Source organism: Erigeron canadensis, chromosome 8 (genome assembly GCF_010389155.1).
Source record: "Erigeron canadensis isolate Cc75 chromosome 8, C_canadensis_v1, whole genome shotgun sequence".
NCBI classification, from domain to species: domain Eukaryota; kingdom Viridiplantae; phylum Streptophyta; class Magnoliopsida; order Asterales; family Asteraceae; genus Erigeron; species Erigeron canadensis.
The window spans coordinates 42,978,191-43,004,858 of NC_057768.1; the positions used below are offsets into that span (position 1 = coordinate 42,978,191).

Consider the following 26,668-nt stretch of genomic DNA (forward strand, 5'->3'; position numbering starts at 1 on the left):
AAAAAAGTTTCTATCTATAAATGCTTTTATATCTTTATTATATTCAACCAAAACATTTAAATTACACACACAAAAAAAAAAAGTGATATTCATTTGCAACAAAAAAATTTGTCCAGCAATGAATTATTTGACCTAAATATTCGATCATACCCACATCTAAAGGATCCAACATCATTTGATTCTAATGGGTTTGAACTTTTAGAATCGGGCTTATCTAATACGACAAGAAAATCAATTTGGAGAAATTGTGAGAAGGCGAGCCAATTAAGTTTTGGTTAGCAATTGCTTTACCGATGTGTCGAGTTTTCGTGATGCTACTTTCCATTTTAGGTATCATATGTCAAAGTTATTTTTTTAAAAAAAATGTTAAAGTTATCACTAATCACTTTGAATGGTTTCAGGAAGGAATTAATGCGACAAGGCAAAAAAGCTACACACCAATTGAAAAATGCATGTGCGCAATATGACAACTAGTTTAGGGCAACGCACCGAACATTTACGATGAAATTTGACAATGTTCGCTAACTTCTAATGAATGTCTATACTTTTTTTTGCAATGCCATATCAAATTACATAGTGAATAGTGTATGCATTTTTCAACTAGCCACAATATTACTCGTGTATATGAGGCACACGAAAAAATACATCATTTTTCTGACATGATCGGAAGCATTGAATGTGCATAATGGGTTTGGATAATTTACCCAATGGCTTTACGAGGACAGTGTTGTAAGGGTGGTAATCAATACCTGACAATCATTATTGTAGTAGTGACGTCATAGTATTAATGGTTTTAGCATACATATTTCAGTGTAGCAGATTTGAACAATGATATAAATGTTTTATGCAATCGTCGTTGTTTACTCTCCAAATGCATGGTTAGGCTGTTAAGTTAGACTTCAACGTAAATTGTTTGTAACACAAACAAGGAAACCTTTTTAGCGGATGATATGAACCTTGCCTGATCATGTATTCTTAAAGCATATGCATATCCACTTATTTGTAATGAGTAGGTAAATAAAAAAAAAATCTAAGAGATCACGAGAAAAAATGTTGAGTGAGCATTTTGGAGTTCTAAGATGAAGTTTTCTACCCTAACACGACATCACGCATGAAGAATAAGCAAAAGATTATTAACACGATGTATGCATGTATTATTTTATACAACAGGATAATCAAGGATACCTCGGTCACCGATATCATCGATTCACATTGAAAATCCTTCAATCATTCATAAGGTTTGTCTTAATTTTGATTGGAAAATACACAACAAAAATATGCATTATATGTTATGTCATGATATTTCGGAACATGTCGCAAGCCTAACTCCAAACATTGAAGTTGACGAGTAGTGGTTCTACTTTTTTTATCTAAGTTTTTTGTTTATTTAATGTTCTAATGTAATATTAGTTTTTATTTTAATGAATGATAGTTGTTTTCATAAATAAATAAAAAGAAGTAACATGTTTTGGCAATCATATTATCGAAATTGACTATAATTTTTGACACATGTTATTTTTTGTTCAGTGTCAAACCTCTAAAAAGGTTCATATCATTTGGAGAATACATGATCAGGCAAGGTTCATATCAGGCAAACCTCTCATTATCCTTTTATCTTAATGTTAAATTATAAAAATCATACCTAATGTTTGTTCAAAACTACATTAGTCATACCTACAATTTAAAAATTACACGAAACATACCCATCGTTACCAAAAACTTACATTGACCATACCTATCGCTGACGGTCGTCTATTTCGCCGTTAAGTGAAGTCACGTGTCATGCATGTGAGGTATGAAAACCGTAATTTCGTGCATACTTCAGGTATTATCCTTGTAATTTATCATAAAAATAATTATTAAGAACCTTTAAAGTTTTATTTATACTTCAATTATTAAGTTTGGTAAATATGAAATTTATTATGAAAAGAAAGTTAGTTTTTTTAATGAAAAATATATCGAGAAAAATAATTGATGCAAAAATGCATCTTTATAATACTAAAAGACAACTGACCTAAGCAACTGACCTAATAGCTTATTAACCAATCATAACTCTCAATTTTATCAAATTGGAAATTGATGATGTCATTATTAATCTAATTATAAATTAAAAATCCTAATAATCATTATCTAGATATATTAAAATACTATATTTTACATTTTAATATTTGTAGAAAAAATATCACTAATTTACATTTTTTTGTTTTCAATAATTTGCACTTTTTACCCTCAGTAAATACTTAATTTATAATTATTTTAATCTACACTTTTTTGTTTTCAATCACAGATTTATACTTTTTAACCATTAAATCCAATATAGTAGATAATGAATAATAATTGATATAAGTTTTTTAAAACTAACTGTAATATTATATAATCTTTATAACAATGTAAACTCGTATATTTGACACGAGTCTAAAATCTAGTTTATTATTATATATTATTGTTTTGTTATACATGTATAGTGAATATAACAAAGATGAGAATTATAAAAAACCACTAAAATTTTCATTTTTATATTATTATATTTTATTTTTATGATTTATTGTTTTTAATAGAACCCTATTGATACAAAACAAATAAAATAAAATAAAAAAGCAATATCATTTTCTCGTATGGTTTGATGACATCTATCTCATATTAGAGGGGTAAATCAAAGTCGAAGACTCGTCACCGTTTTAGAATATATCTCAAATTAGCAATCCTGTAGCATTTTGGGTTTGAGTTTCAGGGTTAGCTGTTAGTCTAACCTTAAAATTCTTAAGCCTAAACCTATATCGTTTGATGACATTTTTTTATAAATTTTTTATTTTGAAATACGTTTTTTAATATATATATGTGTGTGTGTGTGAGAATTTAATATACAATATCTACCTACTTTAATAAATGAAATATAAATATTTTTATAATTTTTTATTAGGGTAACTTACACAGATGATACCTGAAGTATACACAAAATTACGATTTTGATACCTCACATGCACGGCACATGACTTGACTTAACGGCCAAATAGACGACCGTTAGTGATAGGTATGGTCAGTGTAAGTTTTTGGCAACGATGGGTATGTCTCGCGTAACTTTTAAATTGATGGTATGATCAGTGTAATTTTGAACAAACCTTAGGTATGCTTTTTGTAATTTACCCTTTAAATAATTATATCAAAGTTAACATTTTTATTTCATCCATGTATTTAATACTCTAACTCCAATACAGAGGAAACTAGTCTGGTGCCCGCGCGTTACGGCGACATAAAGTGATAACAATACAACATGTGCAAGATGAGGGGACGACGATGATTGCAAACCAACCACTTATTTTAGAAAGCCTATATATACTTGGTACACTGTATAAAAAATATGTATCTATAAAACTTTTGCTGTATATAAAAAATCTCCACATTGGAGATAATATGTTCTACGCTTAATCGCTTATCATTTCAATCTATCGTAGTTGCCTAGTTGGCAACCAAACATGATCATACCAAGTTGTAATGAATATTAGAACAGGATGTTCCAACAAATCCAAGTTGGCAGTATTAATCGCACGCATTCATGCAAATCTAATCATAAAAACAATAATAAATAAGATAAAACTAGTGAGTCTAAAGGGTAATTATCATGTAATAGTACGACGAAAAAAAGAGACTTACCATTACTCATTATATATATTGACATATGAAGAATATAATCATATATATTGACATTAAAATGCAATGTCAAAATCAAAATTGAAATATGCACATATACACAAAGTATAACTGTACATTAATATGAGAAGTCCTACCAAATTATACTCCAGAATTGTACATTAAAGTACCCAACACCATATATGAGATAGTGTCTTGTGTTGACCAATGTAATTCTTGGACATATTTGCTACGGGACATATACAAAGACTTATAAAGATAACCTACTACTACTATCACCTATCTCGTTGACACTCCATTTTTTGGTCATGCTTCCCAATTCGGGCCGAGTCAAAACCGTTTGGTACCCAAGTCAAACTCAAAATTAAAGCCTAAGAAATTGATAAAAAAAAAAAAAAAACCCAACTGAATTAGTTAGAACGTTATTCATACGAATAAAAATTATATAATCAATTACCTCTTTATCCGGAGAGCATCAACGAGCATCGTAGATATCATTCCGGTATCATTCTTTTTCATTCAACCACCTCTTTATCCGCCTACTACCTGGTGGATATCAAACAATGAAAAGAATATATATTATTAACCATGAATATCTATTTAGTGCAAAATTATATTACAAATATATCTATAAAAGAATATCTTATGTAAAATAGGAGCAATTCACCGAAAGTGTTTTTAACAACTATTTGGGGTGGTCATCACAAACGTAATCAACGTACATCCAAAAATTGTTCTTGTTCCTAGGGTTATCAGGTGAATTAGTAGACATGAGTAACATTTTGTATAGGTGGGTTTAGAATAGTTTAATTTGGCTATAATTCATCTCCAATGTCTCAAATGAGCATATACAAAAAACAAAACTGTTGGTCAACATCATATTGACAGCATCTGTTTCGAACGGAAAACTATATAAAGGAGTGCACAACATCGTATTAGCAGGGCTCATACCTTCGCTCTCGGCAACAAGAAGTTATTCTTGCAGCATCAGTGCATTGACCTGAGTTTGCAGAGCCTCAGTTTTTGTACTGGGATTTTGATCCGATTATGCTCCCTAAAATGAAAGTTAACATCCCATCATACTATAATATCATACTTACCATTCGCATGACTTTCAAAAACAAATGTAAGAACATAAATTAATATCATACTATCACATACAGAGTAACGATTAATAAAGATTAAAATAAAACTCAAAAAAACTTAATTTATTATTATCCGAATTGAACAATACAACATTTAGTCAGCTATCATGTACTACATCAAGAATAATAACAATGAAAAGTAAATATTTGGGTAACTTTTAATGGCTTCAAGAAAGTAAAACCATCTAATGAACAAAATAGAAAACAGAATTGAAGAAAATTAATTTGATGAAAGGACTAAACGAGCATATGTAAGAGAATATAATCACCCTTTCACCTTAATGTATCATTTAAGTAATTATATTAAAGTTAACATTTTTATTTCATCCATGTATTCGGTACTCTAACTCCAATATAGAGTAAATTATACAAAAATTCAATGTTAACGATTTTTAAATTTTAAATATCATATATTTTCTCATTAAGATTATTCAACTTTTTAAAGAGTAAAAATAGAACATTTTTAAAGGGGGATTAGTTTACTCGAATGTAAGAAACTTTGAACAAATGTCTATAGTAGGAAATAACTAAAGTTGTGTGTATTGTATGTAAACAACTTTGACATAATGTTTATTGTATGTAAGAATTTCGTTTCAACCAATTACAATATGACAAGTGGCACTTGTATATGGTTGACATGTATGTTTTCTTACATACAATAAACATTTTTTCAAGTTACTTACATACAATACACATAACTTTAGTTTTTTTCTACTATAGACATTCGGTCAAAGATAGTTACATTTTAGGAAACTAATCCCTTTTTAAGGGTCTATTAACCGCGATTTCCATTAAGTTTTCGTCCATGAAGAAATATCTTTTTCTTTTTCAAGTATATCTATAATCTATACTATATTATTAAGCAGATTTTTTCTAGATTTTCAACATTGAATTTGAAATTTTCAATATTGATTTTAAGTACTTTCCCAAAATGCCCCTCCTGTCTATTATATATTTATCTAAAATAACTATAATACCATTTCTCTCTGCTCAAATCTCAACCAATCATCTTTTTTCTCTTTCCTCCATAAATCATTTATTCCTCTAATTCATTCAAAATCTTTTATCTCAAAAACCGTACATCGATAAATTATAAAAATTGTATGGGTGTTCTTAAAATTTCATGCTCTTTCATTAGAGATGTCATTCGATATACTTTCGACAAATTTTTAAATCCGAGGGCGGAGCCCGTACGGCTAAGGCATTTGACTATCATACTCTATGACATATCAACTCCTATAACTTATCATACTCTATGACATAGGTATCACCCCATCATCTCATCACCGCAACGCGCGGGTACTTGCTCTCGTATATTATAAAGTAAATAGGGTTTCAACTTTCAATTTCAACAATGTACAAATGATAATGCATGATGTACCATACATCAATGCCTACAACTTTCTTTCTCGTCCATAAATCATTTTATTTCTCTAATTCTTTCAAAATCTTTTATCTCAAAAATATACATTAAAAAATTGTAAAAATTATATGGGTGTTCTTAAAATTTCATGCTCTTTCATTAGAGATGTCATTCGATATACTTTCGACGAATTTTTAAATCCGAGGGCGGAGACCATACGGCTAAGACATTTGGCTATGACACTCTATCACATATCACCTCCTATGACCTATCACATATCACCTACCTATGACCTTCACCATCTTCCCATCGCAACACGCGGATACTTGCTCTCGTATATAATACAACTAAATAAATTGTCATAGAAAAGAATTCAAACGACGTAGTAAGTTATTTGCTCAAATTGGTATCTTTGTGCTTGCATAAATGTGTGACGAATTTTTATTTTATTTTATCAAGAACAAGCAAAAGAAAATCAATTTGCAATGAGTCTAAATCATCGTATTCGATCTGTTTTAACCAAACTTTCGACAAATTTTTTGGAAAAGAGTCAAATCTAAAATCTGGTTACCCCACCGGTTCTGGTTCACTCGATGGGCCAAAGGTTTATATTTTTAGTGGTTTTTTTAAACTCAAAAATAAAAGTGATCTTTTAAAAATGTTTTTATTAATGTGTAAAAAGTCAAAAGTACTGGACCCCGAACCCTGAAAATTTGAATTCACCATTCCCTCGTGTTTTAATCTAATAAATACTCGTATAATAATAATAATAATTAAATCTATGTCTGTACGTCTTTCAAATTTCGAAAAAACGTTCAGCTCATAAAAGTCCCTCACTAACTTAAATATCTAGCTAGGGCTCCCTCTTATTTGCCCCATTTCAACATCATGCTCTCAAATTCATTTTAAAATTTGCAGATTTTGTATATATATATATATTCACAGGACGATGGGCTGTTTCTTCGGTTGTTTTCGTGTTCAAGACGATAACCGTCGGCCTTCAGTTCATCTCCTATCTCAGCCGATCTCTTCAAATCCCAAGGTAAAATTTCCAAAACTAAATTGCTACAAAAATAGAGGAATGATTGCTGTAGATATATTATATCTCTATATCTATATGTATACACACTTGTGATATAACACATAATTTACAATTGAAATTACGTGCATACACACACATATAAATATATTGATTTATTTGTTTATATCTGTTCAGGTTCCCATTGAAACTGTATCTCGGAATCGGTTATCCTCTTTGCTACTTTCCGAAGGTGAGTTGATCAGTTTTTTTTTTTCTTTTAGTTTCATCAATATTGACCTAATTGTATTATATATATTAATTAAAGATTCAAACCACTTAATACACTCGTTTGATGTGTGACATATGTTTCGAATTTGGTTGTTGATAGTATTATTTTGTTTACCTTATAGCTGAAGATAGAGATCAAGTGCCACAAAAAGATACAAAAAGCGGCGTTTTAGGATCTGCTGCTCATGATATCGATTTTAGCGAGCTGAAAGCTGAGGTGATTTTTATCTATAATTTGTATGATTAAATGAAGTTAAAGATGCGAATAGTGTTGGTTAATGAATTGTTAATTAGAAGTTACTACTTAATAGGCCTTGGGTCATAATAAGGTCTAACTTTTTAGAAGCCATGATGGTTACGTTTTAACTTGTTTGTTTCAGTAAGATGAGCTTTAGTATCATGTTCTTACTTGTCACTTTCTATTGATGGAACATTGTATTTTATTTTTGAGATAACGTTTTGCATACGTGATCCAACTTTGTTGCGTGTGATAGTTATCATTTTGTTAGCAGCCGGTTCAAGGGAACGACTGAACTTCCATCTCATTTTTTTGTAAGATGGATACCTTGTTACAAAAAAGCCTAGAGTTTTTTTTTTTTTTTTACTATATGGATTTGAATTGTTAACAAGATTTCCTGTGTGTAGTATGATGAACAAAAGTCGGTACTTAATAGTATTTTACTTGTTGACGCCCAATTTATATTTCCTTACCAAGTTTGAATCTTAAATTTTATGATTTAGCTTTAAAACTAAAATACATCTGTAGCTTAATAGTTGGAGCATTTTGTGCCAAACTTGCACCTACACAATTCTGTATTTACTACTTATATTATGAAAGGGCATAAACTTTGAGCTCTACTTGAACTGATCATCTAAATAAAAGCTGTAACTATGTAGGCAAAATTTCTCAAAGCTTGTGGCACTTTACCACAAACTCCAGCTGAAATTCGGAACAATGAGAAACCAACAGATTCAGGATCTCGCAATGGAAATACGGAATATCCAGCATATCATTCTTGGCTTCAAACTGCTAGTATTGAAAAGCTCAAACTAGAAAAGCAAACAGATCAGCTCCCTTCTCCGGCTAAACTCTTTGAGGAATGGGAGAATGGATCAGATTCTTCATCACTTTCACCGGACAGGTATTTCCAAGTTGGTCAGTAACCGAAAAGCTAGTGATTTCTGTATCTGTGTGGTTCCATCATTTGGTCAATTACAATCACTCAAGGTTTGGCTAGTTTCTAATTTTGGAAATGCCAGTGAATGTGATCATTCTTAAAACATATAAATATGTAATTCGATAACTGCACTTCTATTTGACTATGAGAATATGCTTTAGTCTAACGGTGGAAAATGGATGGGTTGGGTACCGGGTCAAAATTTATTGGTCCGATACACAAATGTATTTTTTTAAAATCTATATATAAACTTTTTATAAAGAAGTGATGTATTAATTACGCTTACAATAAATATATTGTTAGTTTGTTACAATGATTGCTAACTCTTTTAGAAAAGCAATTTTGGTAATTTGATAATGCAGAATACACTTCAGATAACTAGCGACCCGTTTAACTATCTTTCTTAGTGGTCACATTTAGTCTAGCCCGTTTAAGCTGTTTCAGCTAACACAAAGCCCAAATAAAGCCAAATTTAGGTAAATGTGTCAAGTTCCACATTTTTACTTGTCAAAAGTAGAAAGATGACTGTCTTTGCCATGCTTGTTTTTTTGTAGTTGTGTAACTGGGCAAAATTCAGAGGGACTCTATCCCAGTGCAACTGAAGGCCACAGGGTTAGACATGATGTAGAAATCAATAACAAACATGCTGATCTGGGGCAAAATCCTACTGCAGCATTTACTCCTCTGATTCCAGAGACACAGTGCAGGAAAAAATCTGTTCATTTTGATTGTGACAATGATGCAGTGTCAATTTCATGTAATAGTGCTTCATCTGCAGTTACATGCCAAGAACCGAAACCATCTGAATTACTAGGTGATTACAGTGCTTCAAAACCTTCACCTTGCCCTACCCTTCCAACATTAACCAATGATATGCAAACACCTGGCACTGCCTATCCTGCATATTTGCATAACAAGGAAATCGGAAAGAATACAAGGATCAGATCTCAGTATGTGTACTCAGTGCTAAACCCTGTGGAAAACGCCACCCAGTTTAAGGAAATGATTAAAGAAAGTTTTACTTCTGATGACTATTCTGTTCACTTGGAAGAACAACCTGAGAGAGGTGCAATGCCAACTGGCAAAGAGTTGAATGTGGATACAAGTTTGTCATCATGGCTACCACCAAAGCAGTTTAATCAAGGTAGCAACAACCGTCCATTTATTGCCAAAACTCCTGGGGAAAGGCCTATACTGGGGATGGTTGCAGCTCATTGGAATACTGATGAAGCTGTTACTTCCCCACCCAAGTGGTGGGATGGCAATGGAATTCCTAATTCAACTAATAAGTACAAAGAGGTAAATCTTGGTCATTTTACTCTTTTTGTACACAGCGGCTACATTATAACAGAAAACGAGAGTTGATATTTGTATATGCTATTAGGATCAAAAAGTTAGCTGGCATGCTACACCATTTGAGGAAAGATTGGAGAAGGCTTTATCCGAGGATAAACTTCTTGCTGAGAGGTATGATATATCACGCTCAACCTCATTGTTATATTTAACTACTTTGAAATCAAAGATATGCACCTTTTTTTTTTGTCATAATTGAATGGCTTTAAAAATCAGAAGTATAATTAAGCTGTTCTAGCGAAACCTAGATATTATTAGTATGCAACCACCAATACCTCAAATATATAACCTAAAAGAAACCCTTTAAATATAAAATGTAACATATTTTTGAACTATAAAGGCACACTGCACACATATGTATTGATTTTATATTTGTCAAAATGTTCTGAAACTCCTTTTACAGAAATTTGGTCGATAATCATATTTGATGTCAATAGTTACTAAAAAAGTTGTGGTTAAAGTGTTGCACTAAGAAGTTCTTGCTAAGCAGGAAGCAACTCGGAAAGATGACACTACCACCTATAGGCTTGGATGAGAAAGAAGAACGTCAATCTGTAAGCCATTTTGAATCTGGTTTTATTCTGGTCAACAGTTCTTGACTGCTGATGGTACTTGCGTTTGGATATATAGAAGCAAGTACTTGCTGAAATTTCATCAGCTGAATTTTTTTATTTCCAATTATATGGTTTGGTGTGGACTGATTGGCTTTACAACGTTTGTGTTTTATTATTTTTATTTTTTGAAAACCATCCATTACTAAACAGTATAAAGATGTTATTGCTTGCAAATTATGTATATATAAATGCAAAAATGAACCAGCAAACTTTGTGTATTCCTTCCTTTATTGTTTATTGTATGCTATATATAAGTCAAAAAAGAAGCAGGGTGGTTCGAAATTTCTCACTACTCAGATCGGTTTGCTTATGTTTTAGCAATTCAAACACCGAGTGTAGCATTCATTCATTCATTCGCCCTGGCTGATCCTATAATTCCAATTTCAGTGATTATCTTTCTGAAATTCCACTAAATTCAATGGAACGGTGCTCAGCACTTCATTGGACATTGGAGTACTAGTTGGTTGCGATGTTTATGCTGAAGCCATATGTTGTTTTTTTTTCGTTTCAACATGAGGTTCATTCTTAATTCATATCAAATCGGAAGACCACAAAATAAACTTATCACAGTAATTTATGTGACATTGTTGTGATTGCAAATCACCTGACATTTCAAAAGAAAAATAATAATAAAATTTTAACTATTTTTCCCCAAGTAGTACTAAATAACGTTTTATATTCTAACTCATTAATCAAATGGGGTTCTAGACCAATAATATTAGCAGCATTTTTATAATGTTAAGGTTAAAAACTCAAATTTTGTTGTAGTCATGGTTTCGGTTGTTTAAATAAACCATCCCATATACTGACCAAGAACCGTAAACCCGGACCTGCATTTGACCCAAAATGTCCAGTTTCGGGTTCCCTTATGGGTAAGAGTTTTTATTTTTCATCCTTGATGCAAGTTCAACAACAAATAAAAAACAACATCAGATCCAAATCTGCAACATACACCACCACATGACATGTCATATAATTGCGAATTCAATATAGCATTGGGATTTCCAAATTAGCAATATTCCGATTTCAAAAATAGCATTGCGATTTTGTTATTCACATTATTATTTCGTTGGTATTTTCTAAGAGCTCAAAGAAATCAGTCAAATTCGTATATCTCTTTGTGGTCACTTTTGGTTTTTAAGATACAATAAAACATCGTTAAACTTTGTTACTAAAAAAGGTAAAATTGCCTATTAACTTTGGTACTAAAAAAGGTCACATTGCCTATTCATTCATGGGGATAGCATAGGTACAATAGCGGCTACAACTTGATTACTATAGAAAATCAGGGGGCATTTTTGGATATGTAAAAAAATTAAAGTGTCAAAATGTAATTATTTTAATTCTTTTTGCCTTAGCATTACCTTGCTTGGGTACAATTCACAGTACTCATCATTTTCGCTTTTTTAATAGGGAAAATGATTTATCCTCCTAAAAAATTTGTCTAAAAATCCTCTTAATAGTGATATGTGGATACTATTAATTCTCTTTCCTATTGCACATGTCCCCATCTAAAAGTTAGGAGGATTTTTGAGCTACTATATTACGAGTATGGGGATTAATCATTTCCCCAATAATAGTCCATAATTATTCTTTGTCAGCATCACATTAACAAAAAAAAAATGTCCCATTACTTTTTTTTCGAACATTCAGTCGTATACGACATCAGGAAAACCTCATCGTATAATGGTAAAGCCTTGCATGTATCCTAAACACCGAGATATTGAGGTATTTGGAAGTAAAAACCTCAAGGTTTGCTATCCATAAAGATTGAACTCAAAACATTGGATAAAATCGAAAGTGCCTCTAACTAGCTGAGCTAGATATCATTCATATTCCATTACCAATCAATAAGTAATCACTTACACTATTCTCGATACATAACTAAAACATCATTTGTTAACACATTTGTTGAAACTCACCATTTTAACCTAATAAAAAAAATCACCCAGAAGTTTTTATTTTTCACTCTGTTATGAGAAAAATGATTGACCTAACTAATTGTTTGCGTTGACATAAATTTTATAGATTAGCAAACAGATTTAAAGCTAAAGATCTAATTTTATTGATAATATCGAATCCAGAATAAATATACAAAATAGTTTTAGAGAAATAAAATTACAACGGTAATAAAAAAGGAATGATTCAATCATAGAGTCATATGATACTACATCGTATTCATTCAAAATGAAGACTAACAAAAGAATTAATGGAAATCTCTACAAAGGCTGCGTATATCAACAACGCTCACATCACCAATTTACAATTTGGTCCTCCAAGAATGATAAAAGTTTCACTTCTAGCAAGTCTTCAGTTTCCTCAATAAATAGATCCAAAAGCATCCTCCAGAACATCAAGAGTGACAGAATCTACCCTTGAGCTTCTTTATTCCTGCAAAACATCTCAACATAAAGAAAATAAATAACAATAATAAGACTATTCAAGTAAGGATTGATATAATTTAACAGACCCATATGGAGCGAATAATGAATGTTGACTCATTACCATTGGCTAGTTTATCATATTAGCCACAGGTGTTACGGTTTGATAAAGTAGCCGTAAATGCGAGGGTTATTAGCCTTAAAAAGGCATCTTTACATTTTTGCAAACCAATCATTTTCTAACCCCAAAAGATTTTACAGCCTAAAGTTAAATCTTAAGGATGTCATCACTGTAACTAATGCTCTCAATTTAGCTGAAACCACCCTAGGATCACATAATCTTGGAACCCAGATTCATGGTTATATAGTTAAAGTTGGTTTATCGAATGATATATACACTCCTAACAATTTGATGAAAATGTATATAAATTGTGGGGTTTTCAACAATGCGCTCAAACTGTTTGATGAAATGCCTGACAGAAATCTTGTTTCTTGGACTTTGATTATTTCCGGAGCGAATAGAAATGGTGAGTATGGGACGGGTATGGAGGCGTTTATTGGTATGATGCGGACTGGGTATTTACGGCCTAATGAGTTTGCTTTAGGTAGTGTCATGAAAGCATGTGTTAGTAAGGGAGCTTTTGAGTTTGGTATATGTGTGCATTGTTTTTCTGTTAAGATTGGGATGGAAAGTAATGTGTTTGTGGGTAGTGCGATTTTGAACATGTACGCTAGATATGGAGATATTGAAGCGGCTGAACGATTGTTTGAGAGATTAAATGGTTGTGATGTTGGTTGTTGGAATGCTATGGTTGGAGCCTATGCACAACGCGAATATGGTGTAGAAGCTATTGTTGCGGTATCATCTATGCACTCTAAAGGTGTACTAATGGATGAGTTCACTTACATTCACACGCTTAATGCATGTTCAGTTACAAGTGATTTTGATTTTGGAAGCCAGATACAAGGGCTAATCGTCCGAAATGGTTTTGAGTCGACGGTTACTATAATGAATTCCTTGTTAGATATGTACTTCAAAATAGGTGCTAATGATTATGCTTGGAGGCATTTCCAGACAATGGGATGTAAAGATGTTGCATCTTGGAACACCATATTATCAGTCTCCTCAAGTGTAGAACAAGTTGTAACTTTATTTACTAATCTTATGGTCTCGGGTCTAAGACCCAATCACATAACATTCTCAATCTTGTTTCGCTTGTTTGGGGACGTTCTTGAGGTTAACCTAGGTCAACAGTTGTACGGTCTTGCATTTCGTCTTGGTTTACATACTGACCCACATGTGTCTAACTGTCTTATTAGCATGTTTTGTAGATGTGAGGTAAAAGAACTTGCGTACTCGGTTTTTGATTCCATTCCTTCAAGAAACATACAAAATTGGAATGAGATGATTCATGGGTATAACTTGAGCTCTGATATTAGAGCCCTAAAGCTTTTCACCAACTTGTGGGGTTCGACCATTCAACCAGACGAATGCACCTTTTCTTGTACCGTGGAAGCATGTTTCAAGACTGAAAATTTACAAGTAGGCAGACAAGTCCATGGGATTATAGTGAAATCTGGGTTCGCTTCAAATGGATACATATGCAGCTCATTAGTGTATGGTTATGCTAAATTTGGTTTCTTGGATGATTCGTATGAGTTTTTTGACGATAAAATGGATATAGTCTGTTGGGGTGCTCTGATTTCTGCTTTGGTGGATCAAGGAAACACATATGCAGCCATCAGGTATTTTGGTTATCTAAAAGAAGATGGGCAAAGCGCCGACAATTTCATTTTGGGTAGCATTTTGAATGCGTGTGCTAGCATTGCATCTCTTAATCTAACAAAATATGTGCACACGCACGTTTTCAAACTAGGGTTTGATACAGATGAATTTGTCACTAGTGCAACCATAGATGCTTATGGAAAAAGTGGGGATATCAAGAATGCTACCCTTACTTTTAATCAAGCATACAGATTCGCCGATGTGACTCTCTTTAATACAATGATAATGGTATATGCCAACCATGGTCATGTTACAGAAGCCATGGAAGTTTACAAGATGATGAAGTTATCCAATTTAAAGCCGAGCCAGTCAACATTTGTGTCAGTTTTATCAGCTTGTAGTCATGCGGGCCTTGTTGATCTTGGCCGCACATTATTCAGATCAATCACATTAGATTATAAAATGGATCCGTCCCCAGATAATTATGGTTGTTTGGTTGATTTATTATCAAGAAACGGGTATTTGCAAGAAGCCAAAGATGTGATTGAGGCGATGCCTTTTCCAGCTTGGCCAGCCATTTGGAGATCGTTTCTGAACGGGTGTAGGATACATGGTGAGAAAGATCTTGGCGAAATGGGTGCGAATAAGTTATTTGGCATGTTTCCGGAGAGCAAAGCAGCGGGTTATGTATTGTTGTCAAAGATGTATACTGAAGTTGGTAACTGGGAAGATGGTTCAAAGGTGAGGAAGGAGATGGTTGATAAAGGTATTAAGAAAGACTTGGGCTGTAGTTGGATCAATGCATAGAAAATAGATAGATAGAAAGCCCTTACACATGTATGTAATCAGTACATGATAACATTCCTAGAAGAGTACCACAGTGCCAAAACATGTAGATTTAACCTATAAAATTCTAATATCAAGTTGTACATTTAAAATTTTGATGTCTTATTAATGCCTCTCAATGAATCACATCTAAATCTAGAGTTTACTGTTTGTAACAATCACTCCTAAAACTTCTATCATAGATGGAAGAATAAATATAGTTTTGACTTTTGAGAGGAGGGGAACAGGAGGTATAGACATGCCCTGCTAAGGGCATGAAATATGATCGTGTATGATCTAAAACGTTACATCAGTGTTGCATCAATTTTTATCGATTCATTCATTATGGATTGCTCTTGACACAAGATGATTCAGAATGTAGAATATTATCTTTTTAAGTTACATCAAAATAATTAAAAAATAAAACGTCGACGTCAGATTTGGGGTTCAAAAGTCAAATATCGTTGTTGATGTGTGGTGCCAAAATAGGGGGATGACACGGGTTAGCACCAAACCATCACATAAGGCCATGGGGAGTGAGAGGTTCCCATAACCTCTCTTTTTGCTAGGGTGGTGACATGTGGAGTTCTCCTCTCCATGAGGCTTTCCTCCTGGAGTGAAAGGTTCCCAAAATCCCCTTTTTTTCCTTTTTTTTTTGTTTGATTATTTTTATTTTCACTTACCCCCTCTTTTGTTTAATTTTTTAATTTAATTATAAAAATGTACCAAACACATTTTTCGTGTTGTACGCCCACGGTTGACAAACCGGCGAGCAAACTAATAAAATGAGGATTGTGGTGAAGGTTAGGGTCATTCATATCCGGTTGAAATAGGTTATTCTGGTTAGGAAATAGAAAGTTTGGGTTGAAGTTGTGTGGATTCATTTTGGGAAGAAGAAGGTGAAAAAATGGGGTGATTTTCGGGTATGGTGGAAGAGAAATGAAGGAAATAGGTGCAAATGGAGAAATGTTAGATGAAAATAATGTATAGGGGGTTGTTTATGTATATTTGAAAATTCTTTAAAAATTAAAGAGGTAGCCGTTGGGGGTGGGGGAAGATGCATTTGTGGTGTTTGGTCAAAACGGGTGAGGGCGTTCGAATTGGAACGTGGAGGACAAATTTTTGACATGGAACGCCCTTGGAGGTGATGTGTTGGGCATTCCCCGAACGTTTCCGAGGCATTCCACGCGCTTTTTGGGCATCCCATAGGAAGTAAACCCCTCACTCCATTCGGCCTAAATTATGCTCACCTTGAACTATCCACATACCAAATGCTATAATAACTAATCACTTATACACATAGACTATTGATTTTAAATAAGTACATTGTACATGCATGTAAATACTCACTAAATTGTGCTTAGAATAGAACTTAAGTAAATAGATCAACACCAAACTGAAGTGAATACATCATCCTTTAACCATTTTTTTCATAAATATCATCTTTTAACCATTTTTTCATAAATCAAATCCACTGTACCTTTGAAGCCCTAACCTCTATGCCAAAGTAGGGGATTAGCATGTTGGAGAAGCTGTTTCATAAACGGTTGTATGTTATATATGAAATGCATAGATTTCTAAATAATATCAAAAATTATGAAATTTCATGTGAATTACTAGCTTTCGAATGAGAAAGTATTCATTCTTATGTATCAATTATTAATTATGTAAATAACATCGATAATATTATGTTTAAAGTCCGAATCCACATAGGTTATTGACGTATTTACATTAAAGAAGTTATATATAAATAATGTCATGATAGAGAAAAGTGAAGTTAGGGACACTTTAAATTAGGGATAATAGGGACAATTTTCAATCATTTATTTTTCATCATCTCCGACCATCACCACCATCTCTGACCATCACCATGTGGCGACGACCACCACCGCCACGCCCACATGACTTACACATGTGTAAGTTATACAACCATCATCACCACCACCACCACCACCAACATCTCTGGCCACCACCATGATCTTCCGGCGACGACGACTACCGCCACGACGACTTACACATGTGTAAGTTACATGTACCTAATGATCCCTAATTTAAGATATCCCAATATCAACTCACCATGTCATGATAATCTATATTTCTTGTAAAACAAATCTACTTTTTTTCTCCTTAAACTTTTTGCCTTAAAAAAAATGAAATATCCTTATTTCTATAACTATCCTTATAACTCACACCATAAAATATCTACATTACTCTTTTCTTAACACTTACCTTTTTTTTTTTCTTTTTTACGCTCTCTCCTCATCCCTCCCCAATCAAAACAAAATTCAAATAATGTGAAAAAACTCTTGCCCCTTGAATCTATATCTATATCCATACCATTTTATATACGTTAACACCACCATCACTCACAGCCGCATTGTGCGTGTACCCTCTCGTATAATTAAATCAAACAAGAAGTTGGTAATTTAGACAAAAAGTTAGAGTAGCAAGCTAGAAGTTGTTGGTTGCTGTTTTTTTGGCCGTATAGATGAAGTAAACGTACCCTTCAAATATAAATAACGCCATGTACATCAGTACATACATGGACTACTAAACTTTAATTTAAAAATAAATATAAATAAAATCATTAAATAAAAAACACACGACACTTTCCTTATATAATTTCTTGAATCTTGATTCAACACAACACCCAACTACCCAAGTAAAGGAAAACACTTTTACTAAAAATTATAAGTATTATTATGGCTACAAATGGAGATGGTGGTATTGTTACAGAAGCAAGTTTGGATAAAATCAAAAGGCAATTGGCATCCGGGTCGGGTCGAAACCTCTTGCAGGGTCCTCTTCTCAAGCGATCTGAAACTGTAACTCACTCACCTTCTTCCCAATTATCTTTAAATCAATTTTTTTTTTGTTTTACTTTTTAATTTTGATTTCAAGCCCTGATTTATCTGTACATTATATCTTAGGTGACTTGAGTAGGTTTTTGTTTTTTTTTTCTTTAAAGAATGAATTAAATTCCATTTTTTTTTTTTTTTTTTATATTTTGATTTGCATGATCAGATGTTTAAGACTTAGAAAAGATAAAGTTTGGTAATTTAGTGTCGGGTGTATAATAATTTCAGATATTTGGCAAAATGTATGTATGTATAGATGCAATAAGCTAAGAAGTTAGCAAATGGTACCTAAGAGGATCTTGAAAATCTGCCTAGTGTTGCCCCTTGATTAGATAAATTGAGAAGCTTAATGATGAGTATGGGTTGAGTTTGAAGTCCTAGTTTAAACCTTGGTTAGTGTGAAGAAATGGAAACCTAAAAGCTGGTTTTCAATAGGGAGGGCTTTACCCGGTTCAAGTTTGTGTGGTGGTGAACTTGGTCCTTTTGGATTAGCAAATAAATTTGGATTCGTTATGAGCGCAAACTTTCAAACTTAGAAGGTTACATGATTTTTGAAAACATGAAATGTTACTGGGGATGTTTGTGCTCAGGCTATGTGATACATTGCAGCGTCATGTCTTGTTATCATAATGAACTTTATGATACTTTGAGTTGGATAATAGGAGGCTATTATTTAGATATTTCTTCTGACGTGTAGTTTCAACATTTTTGTTGTAATAGCTAAGGAAATGGAACGAGAGATGGGTGATCCTAGACCCCACAACAGGAAAGATGGAATACAAGTAAGATGGTGTATATCAATTATTCCCGTTCACTAAAAGATCTATTTAAGGGTGTTTATTTAAGAATTATATATGGCTTGCAGAATCAGGAGAAATGACCCGAATGTCAAAGGAACTATTGTCTTCGATTCTAATAGCACAATCATGACATCACCTTATAACTTTCAGTAAGATCACTCCTGAACATTTAGATATTTTGGATATATGACGATTTCTAATAATTATTATGTTTTTACTTACAGTGGGCTGCCAAAGTATGATAACTGCATTATCTGTATCCACTATATTTTCTGTATTCCATTTTGTTACCTTTATGGATTTACATAGTGCTTTTTCCTACTTCGTATTATAGTATGAACCTATATGCCAGTGAGCTAGTCACAAGACTAAAGATTAAACTATTTAGAGGTAGCATTGTTGACCCCGTTTACTTATATATGGGTCGACTTGGATTGTGTCCATTTCAAAAAAGTAAAATTGACAAATTTAGCTTTTAGTGGGATATGTCAAATTGGTTGAAGTTGCCCAAAGTCTATTAATTATAGTTGAAATTGTCTCCAAGGAAACTGCTTGTGTCTTTCTTGGATATGCTCTCCCTGGGGTATAGAAGCTATGACATGAAATCCAAGAGACTCATTGTATCCTTGGTTGTTCACTTCAATGGGGCTGTTTCGTTACACTATTTTTAATAATAATAGCATCTGTGGGTCAATGAGAACCAACTGTTTGTTTCGACCTGTACTATAAATGACCTTTTCGAACCGCCCATGTTGCCCCTTCTAAGCTACGCCCTTCCGTTTCCATATCTTATTTTGTTATAGTATCTGTAATACGGGAGAAGCTGTTGTATGTATGACCTTGACTTGATTCTTTAGATATCGCAACACCTCAGAAAAAAGAATATTTTCTCTGTGCAGAAACTCCAGGTGCAGCTAGAGCTTGGGTGTCCACATTACAGTGAGTTATCTAATGCTTTCATATTGCTGAAGTCAATTTTTGCCAAAATTTATATCATTCTGATCAATTAGGTTTTCTAATGTACGTATATACTTGCTGCACAAACAACAGTGCAACACAGTTGGTGTTGAGGGCTCATAAAGAGGCTGTGAACTCATTAGCTGGAAACAGTAATGCAAAATTAGGGACAGTATCTGCTGTTGTCGCTGCTGCTAATTCAACTGCTTTGGAATCCTCCAAAGAAATTGAGGCTGCATTGCAGATTGCAAGGAGAAATGCTTTGGGATCAGTGATGAATAAAACGCTTGATGCTCCGTTGGATGACTTGACCATCATGAAGGTATGAAACATCTTGCCTGTAATAAGAACAGTTATGTGAGCATAGTTATAGCTTGGTGAAAAAATGAGTTGCATCGATTAATAATCTGATTTTACAATAGGAGACACTTCGAGTAAAAGACGAGGAGCTGCAAAATTTAGCTAGGGATATTCGTGCTAGGGATGCAACTATAAAAGAGATAGCAGAGAAGCTAACTGAGACAGCTGAAGCAGCAGAAGGTGCAGCATCTGCAGCTCATACAATGGATGAGCAACGGAAAATCGCTTTTTCAGAAGTTGACCGCTTAAAGAAAGAGTTGGAAAAACAAGCAGCGTCCTTTAGTGTAAAGGTGGGTGGGTGTATCTTCTTTTTTAGTCTTTCCCTTTTCATCAGTAGCCTAGATGGAGCAACAAGTTTTACAAGAGGAGTCAAGAAGGCAAAGTGGACAGTCTGAACGGGCCGGGTAAAAGGTGAATGTGTTTTTTATAGGTCAATACAGGTTGGATCAGGTTGAACTAAAATACTGCTGTTCAAGAAAAATAAAATAAAAAAATACTGAAATATGTTTGTTTAACTTTTTCTCTGAAGTCATTAGCATGTGAAATAAGCTTTACCAAAACTGAATTATTTCAATAAAGATCTGACTTTTTTTTCCCCATAAAATACAGAATTTTGACATCTTTTACTTGTTTGATCAGTGAAAGATTAAACGTATACCTAACGACCCTTTCATAAGTCAATTGGTTGAAATCGCACCTCTAACTAGGAGTATGCTAAAATGTGTTGATTCTGCAAATGCTATTTTGGTTGTATAGCTAAGAGATTCTGAAGAGAAGGTGATGGGTTTAAATAAAGAAAGAGAGCAACTTATGAAGCAAAGAGACTCTTCTCATCAGGAGGCACTTTTATGGCGTTCTGAGCTTGCAAAAGCCAGGGAGCGTGTGGTCATCTTAGAAGGAGCTGTTGTTAGGGCTGAGGAGAAGGTCAGGGTTAAGGATGCAGAGGCTGACGCTGCAATAAAGGAGGCAACAGAAAAAGAGACGGCTGCAAGAAAGGAAAATCAAGAGCTTTTGGCATACATTAATGTGTTACAGCTACAACTTCAAAGGTTTGATTTACTTATTGAACCACATCAACTTACTCTGATAAATGGTCAAAATGGGTAGTTGTTGGTGCTGATCGGATTGGACTATAAGTCGTTTATAAGCGAAGAAATTTGAGTACAAAATATATATTATTATGCTAATGCTCTAGTTACTTGGAATAGAATAACATAATTATGCATGTTGGCGGTGATGTTTCAACGTGTCAACCCATTTGGCCTAATCCTTTTTACCCCATTTTACCTATTCTCGGCAAGACATGTCCCAAATAGACCATGCATTAGTATAGTAAATGGTAGAAACTCACCTCTAGTGTTAGCCTCATATATATTAGCCGGCATTAGAACTATTTTTCATGATTCCTATTCAGCCAATTTTTTTAACTTAGGGCCTGTTCTTTTTTTTGGTCATGAAGTGCTGAATGTACTAAGTGGCTGAATGTATAAACAATGTCTGAATGTATAAATAATGTCTGATGTGGTGGTCAACTTGGTTAGCAGACAGGAGGAAAACACAAAGCAAGTCATGGAGGAAAGAGGGGAGTCTTGCCCAGATGGCGATACGCAACCCTTGACCAAACACGTACATCCATCTGAAGAGAATGTGGATAAAGCATGCCTTAGTGTTTCTAGGAATATTCCAGTATCAGAGAGAAATTTAGTTCACCCACCACCATCTTTGGATCAAACAGGCTCAATTGGTGATGGTGAATGGAACGATATAGAGGCAACAGAAGCAAGAATAGCAGATGTTAGAGAAATTGCACCAGACACTGAAGGGAATAGTTTGGATATTCCGGTCTTTTTACAGACAAATGATGGCCAGCAGCCAATAGGAAGTGCATACCATCCAGATGTTCATACAATTAGACAACCAGATGATACACAGCCGGAACAAACAACGGATTCATACCATCAGCCTTAGATGTATGGCAATACTCTTAAAGAAAAACTATCTTTTGGTATTATAAAAACTTGTTTTGGTTACAGGGTGAATGAATTGCGAAAATGATCGTATAGTGAGTTGTGAAAATTAATATTTGCTGACTTTTAGAAGCTTCTGAATGGACTGCTTTCGCTGATGAGCTTAATTTTAGTGCAAGCATTGGGCTTGACCCTTTTATAGAGACGTTTAGAAGTTGATTTGGAAGTGATTATGTGATACTGTATAATCAGAATAAAAGTATTAGTTGTAATAAAAACATGACTTGCAAGATAGCATTTTGATGTGTTTATGTTGTATTTTGTATGTACATCATAATGCGCATATCTATACTATATTATAATAATTATCACTCTCTCTCATAAAAATGTTAATAGAAAATTGTCATTTTATCCTTTATAAATTAATTTATATCACCAATCCCTTATCTTCAAAAATATTCTCACTACCTTTTTACATCAATTACATTAAATCAATTACTTACATCGACCACCACCAACAGTTCGTCACCATCACGACCGCCGTCACCGCCACCAGTCGTCATCGTTACCACCAAACCGCCGTCGCATCGTGCGGGTACAATGCTAGTATATATTTAGTTATTTGAACATTTGTCGGTTGTTAGTATGATTACGTTAGGAGGTAATAGATAAAATGACCAGAAATTAGAATATTAATTGAATAGCTGATGACTGAAACCAGTTTATTTACCCATAAATAAGCAGATGAATTAGATCTCAAAATTCATATCCAGACACCCACATGTGGGTTTGTTGTTATATCCTTTGATAAAGTACTAATTCTTAAAGCAGTTTAATTACTTAAAAACTGTGTTTCAAACCGACTTGAGGGGGGTGTTTGCCTGTTTGGGTGCTATTGCTTATTTAAGACAGCTTATGACTTTTTCAAAAAGCTCTTACTCCCGATTTTCTTGGCAATACTTTACAAGCCTTAATAAGTGCCTCACCTTCCATCAGAACACTAGAGAAAGCTTTTCTGATATGATAATATGATAAGTTGGTAATGTTCGAAGACAAGTGTTACCCGATCAACTTTGTCTCCTATGTAATAAATCATTCTTAAGACAACTGGTAATCCTACATTTTCTATACATTATTGTTGTTCCAACATAAAGAAGAATTAAAAACATCGCTCTCTTTCACAATATTCTGATTTTCTTTGTGTTTGTTTTGTTCATACCAGTTCCATTATCAATCGATAGCTTATATCGCTACTTAATCAATTATTTCATCTAGAGCTGTCATTACCAATAGATATATTCTCATTCTAAAACAGATGGGCTTACTACTATAAAATTGGACAACTAGCAGTTCATGTTATATACCATTCCATTATCCCATGTTTATACATTAAATTGAATGTGTGTTCAATAGGAACAACAGTTTGGCATAATAAAGGTATTCTTTTGATAACCATGGTTATAACCTTATCAGAGTTCCACCAGTATTCAAACTTCATTTTATGGACAAACTTTCCAACCAACAAACATGATGGCATGACAACTCTTGCTTCCTAAAACAAGCAGATAATTAAATTAGGCAGAGGTGGTGATTGCTGCTGCTCACCATATGTTATGTGGTCGGCTTGTTTTAGCAAAATAATGTTGTTTGTACAGCCATTCCGTTAGCCTAGAAAGGAGGAATGGGGGGTGTTTGTGGTTGTTCGTTGGCGATTCCTTCCGGTAAGGTGTGAGAACCTTTTGTACGCCAAGAAAGTGTGTGTGTGTGTGATCATGTGATTATATGATTATATGATTATATCATTATTCTAGCCATTCTTCCCCCTATTTATAGGGGGTTCGTGACTTATTCCCCAAGTAGGGTTTTATTAGATTTAATCGGGCCGTGCATATCTCTTCTAAGAATAAGGGATTTGATTTGATCTTCTTTCCCTAGATATGAGATTCTTGATAAATGCAAATCATTTTCTTATTTATCGAGAGTGACACATACCCTTTGATCGTACCCTGCGTGATTACGTCTGGGTGGGTACGTCATCAAGCCCCCCAGTCTAATGGGGTGACTCTGCGAAGATCATCGTATTAGACTCATACCCGCTCTTCTCCGCGCTCTTTTTGTAACAGAACGCAAAGTTCAGGGTTTATTGTGTAAATATATGTGGTAGGTTTTAGGTATTAATGTGAGATAGGTTTGAAGATACCTGATTATAGTAACCTGGGTTACTTGTTCCTGGGTGTTTGACCCGAGATTGCTTTGTACCTGGGTGTTTGACCCTAGGTTGCTTTGTCCCTGGGTGTTTGACCCTAGGTTGCTTTGTCCCTGGGTGTTTAGGTTGCTTTGTCCCTGGGTGTTTGACCCTAAGTTGATATGACTGGGTGTTTGACCCCGAGTTTGTTTGACCCTGGGTGTTGGGTCCAGGTTGATATGATTTTGAGTATTGTTTTGCGATCCCGCTGCATTGTTTGGCCTTTGGACTCTTGATCGAGGATCGTGTGGTTGCCTTCGCCTTCCGCTTGGTGGTGTGTCGCCGTCATACTCATCATATTCTTCGTCGAAGTTGATTGCCCTGCCTGCCAATTCTCCTGCGTCCTGGAGACGTCTTAGAGTGCTCAGGATACTGACATAGTTTTGCCGTACGTATGCATCGTCGAGCTGGGGCTGAGCTGATGTAGAGGCATGCGTCGCCCCTACTGATGAAGGTGTTATTTGTGTGCCGCCTTGATTTCGGTTTAGATCTATGCTTTATCCAACGAAACCGGGTGGCGACTTATTTTCCTCACTTATTCTTCTAGGTTTTAGGGCTTGGGAAAACAAAATTTTTTGCAGGTTTTGCTGTTCGGAGAATGTCTCGCGGATGGCGCCAATTGTTTGTACAGCTAATCCATTAGCCTAGAAAGGAGGAATGGGGGGTGTTTGTGGTTGTTCGTTGGCGATTCCCTTCCGGTAAGGTGTGAGAACCTTTTGTACGCCAAGAAAGTGTGTGTGTGTGTGAGATCATGTGATTATATGATTATATGATTATATCATTATTCTAGCCATTCTTCCGCCTATTTATAGGGGGTTCGTGACTTATTCCCCAAGTAGGGTTTTATTAGATTTAATCGGGCCATGCATATCTCTTCTAAGAATAAGGGATTTGATTTGATCTTCTTTCCCTAGATATGAGATTATTGATAAATGCAAATCCTTTTCTTATTTATCGAGAGTGACACGTACCCTTTGATCGTACCCTGCGTGATTACGTCTGGGTGGGTACGTCATCAAATGTTACCGACCTTAACTTATACGAGGCTGCAAATCTTGGAACACCTTTTTGGTTAGGTTCAAACTCTCAGGTATACAAACTTACAGGAACCCAACGTGTATGAGTTGGCATCTGCCTACGATGTCACAAGTCATAACCTCATCTATAAGGGTGGGGGACCTCCCCGCCCGTCCCCGGTTTTTCACTTTCTCCCTGCTCACTCCCTAAATGCACGGAGTGCTTCACCACCCTTCCCGCCCCTCCCCAGTTTTTTATATGTTTTTAGTTACTTAATATAAACATTAGTACAAATAAATAAAAATTAAAACAATACTTAAATATTTTAGTAAAATAGTTTTTAAAACTATAAAATTAAACATTTTATAGACAGTTAAAATCAATTTAAAATACTATTAATAATAATTATGTATAGAAAACAAGAATATAGAAAAATCTAGGGTATAAAATGTAAATTTGATTTTAATATATAACACATTTATCGATTGTGAGCCGTCTTCTTTCCCAACTCCTGCACACACATATACATATACATATAGTGTATATATATATATATCTCAATTTCCATGGCAGCTTTTACATAAAAAAAAAAAAGAAAGAAAAGAAAAACAGAAGCAACGGTCAAAAAACGGTAACAAAGGTGGGGATAGACCCGGGGACAGCCCTCTCCATGCCGGTCACCACCCAACCGGTACCGTTACCACGGGGCGGTGTTCCCCCGGTACCGGATTGGTGCCAGTACCACTCCGTCCACCCTAAGTCAGTTTTTGTAGGGATCATATTAAATACATAAATAAATATGCTGTATGACCGCATATGATAAACTTTTGTCTTTTAAATCGGTCTTACATAAACAGTAAGATTTTCAAAAAAAAAAGAAATGGAATAGTTAATGGTGACAACCTGAATAAGACGAATAGAA

At 34.3% G+C, this 26,668-nt stretch overlaps 3 protein-coding genes across 4 annotated transcripts; all 3 read left to right on the forward strand.

The window, feature by feature from the left end:
- Positions 1-6,970: 6,970 nt before the first annotated feature.
- LOC122579976 (protein JASON) lies at positions 6,971-10,828 on the forward strand. Its single transcript, XM_043752240.1, has 7 exons — positions 6,971-7,198; positions 7,373-7,427; positions 7,588-7,682; positions 8,363-8,607; positions 9,198-9,942; positions 10,028-10,110; positions 10,487-10,828. The coding sequence occupies exons 1-7, from the start codon at positions 7,106-7,108 to the stop codon at positions 10,593-10,595; spliced, it is 1,425 nt and encodes a 474-aa protein (XP_043608175.1). The 5' UTR covers positions 6,971-7,105; the 3' UTR covers positions 10,596-10,828.
- A 2,344-nt stretch (positions 10,829-13,172) lies between these two features.
- Positions 13,173-15,524, forward strand: LOC122610918 (pentatricopeptide repeat-containing protein At3g09040, mitochondrial-like). Its single transcript, XM_043783872.1, has one exon. It carries the CDS (start codon positions 13,173-13,175, stop codon positions 15,522-15,524), a length of 2,352 nt encoding a protein of 783 aa, XP_043639807.1.
- Positions 15,525-18,118: 2,594 nt separating this feature from the next.
- LOC122579100 (switch-associated protein 70) lies at positions 18,119-22,793 on the forward strand. Of its 2 annotated transcripts, none has more exons than XM_043751200.1 (9): positions 18,119-18,367; positions 19,121-19,182; positions 19,266-19,349; positions 19,425-19,456; positions 20,058-20,139; positions 20,251-20,479; positions 20,580-20,807; positions 21,274-21,566; positions 22,059-22,793. In XM_043751200.1, exons 1-9 carry the CDS (start codon positions 18,245-18,247, stop codon positions 22,483-22,485), a joined length of 1,560 nt encoding a protein of 519 aa, XP_043607135.1. In that variant the 5' UTR covers positions 18,119-18,244; the 3' UTR covers positions 22,486-22,793. The 2 variants fall into 2 exon arrangements, with proteins under 2 accessions (XP_043607135.1, XP_043607136.1); XM_043751201.1 differs by having other exon boundaries at positions 18,124-18,367; positions 22,062-22,793.
- Positions 22,794-26,668: the final 3,875 nt, after the last annotated feature.

Coding starts and splice junctions, on each gene's coding strand:
- LOC122579100 (XM_043751200.1), top strand. CDS start 18,245: ATGGCTACAAATGGAGATGGTGGTATTGTTACAGAAGCAAGTTTGGAT. Junction 18,368..19,120: donor TTCTCAAGCGATCTGAAACT/GTAACTCACTCA, acceptor TTGTTGTAATAG/CTAAGGAAATGGAACGAGAG. Junction 20,480..20,579: donor ATGACTTGACCATCATGAAG/GTATGAAACATC, acceptor ATTTTACAATAG/GAGACACTTCGAGTAAAAGA.
- LOC122579976 (XM_043752240.1), top strand. CDS start 7,106: ATGGGCTGTTTCTTCGGTTGTTTTCGTGTTCAAGACGATAACCGTCGG. Junction 7,428..7,587: donor CTCTTTGCTACTTTCCGAAG/GTGAGTTGATCA, acceptor TTTACCTTATAG/CTGAAGATAGAGATCAAGTG. Junction 8,608..9,197: donor TCATCACTTTCACCGGACAG/GTATTTCCAAGT, acceptor GTTTTTTTGTAG/TTGTGTAACTGGGCAAAATT.
- LOC122610918 (XM_043783872.1), top strand. CDS start 13,173: ATGCGAGGGTTATTAGCCTTAAAAAGGCATCTTTACATTTTTGCAAAC.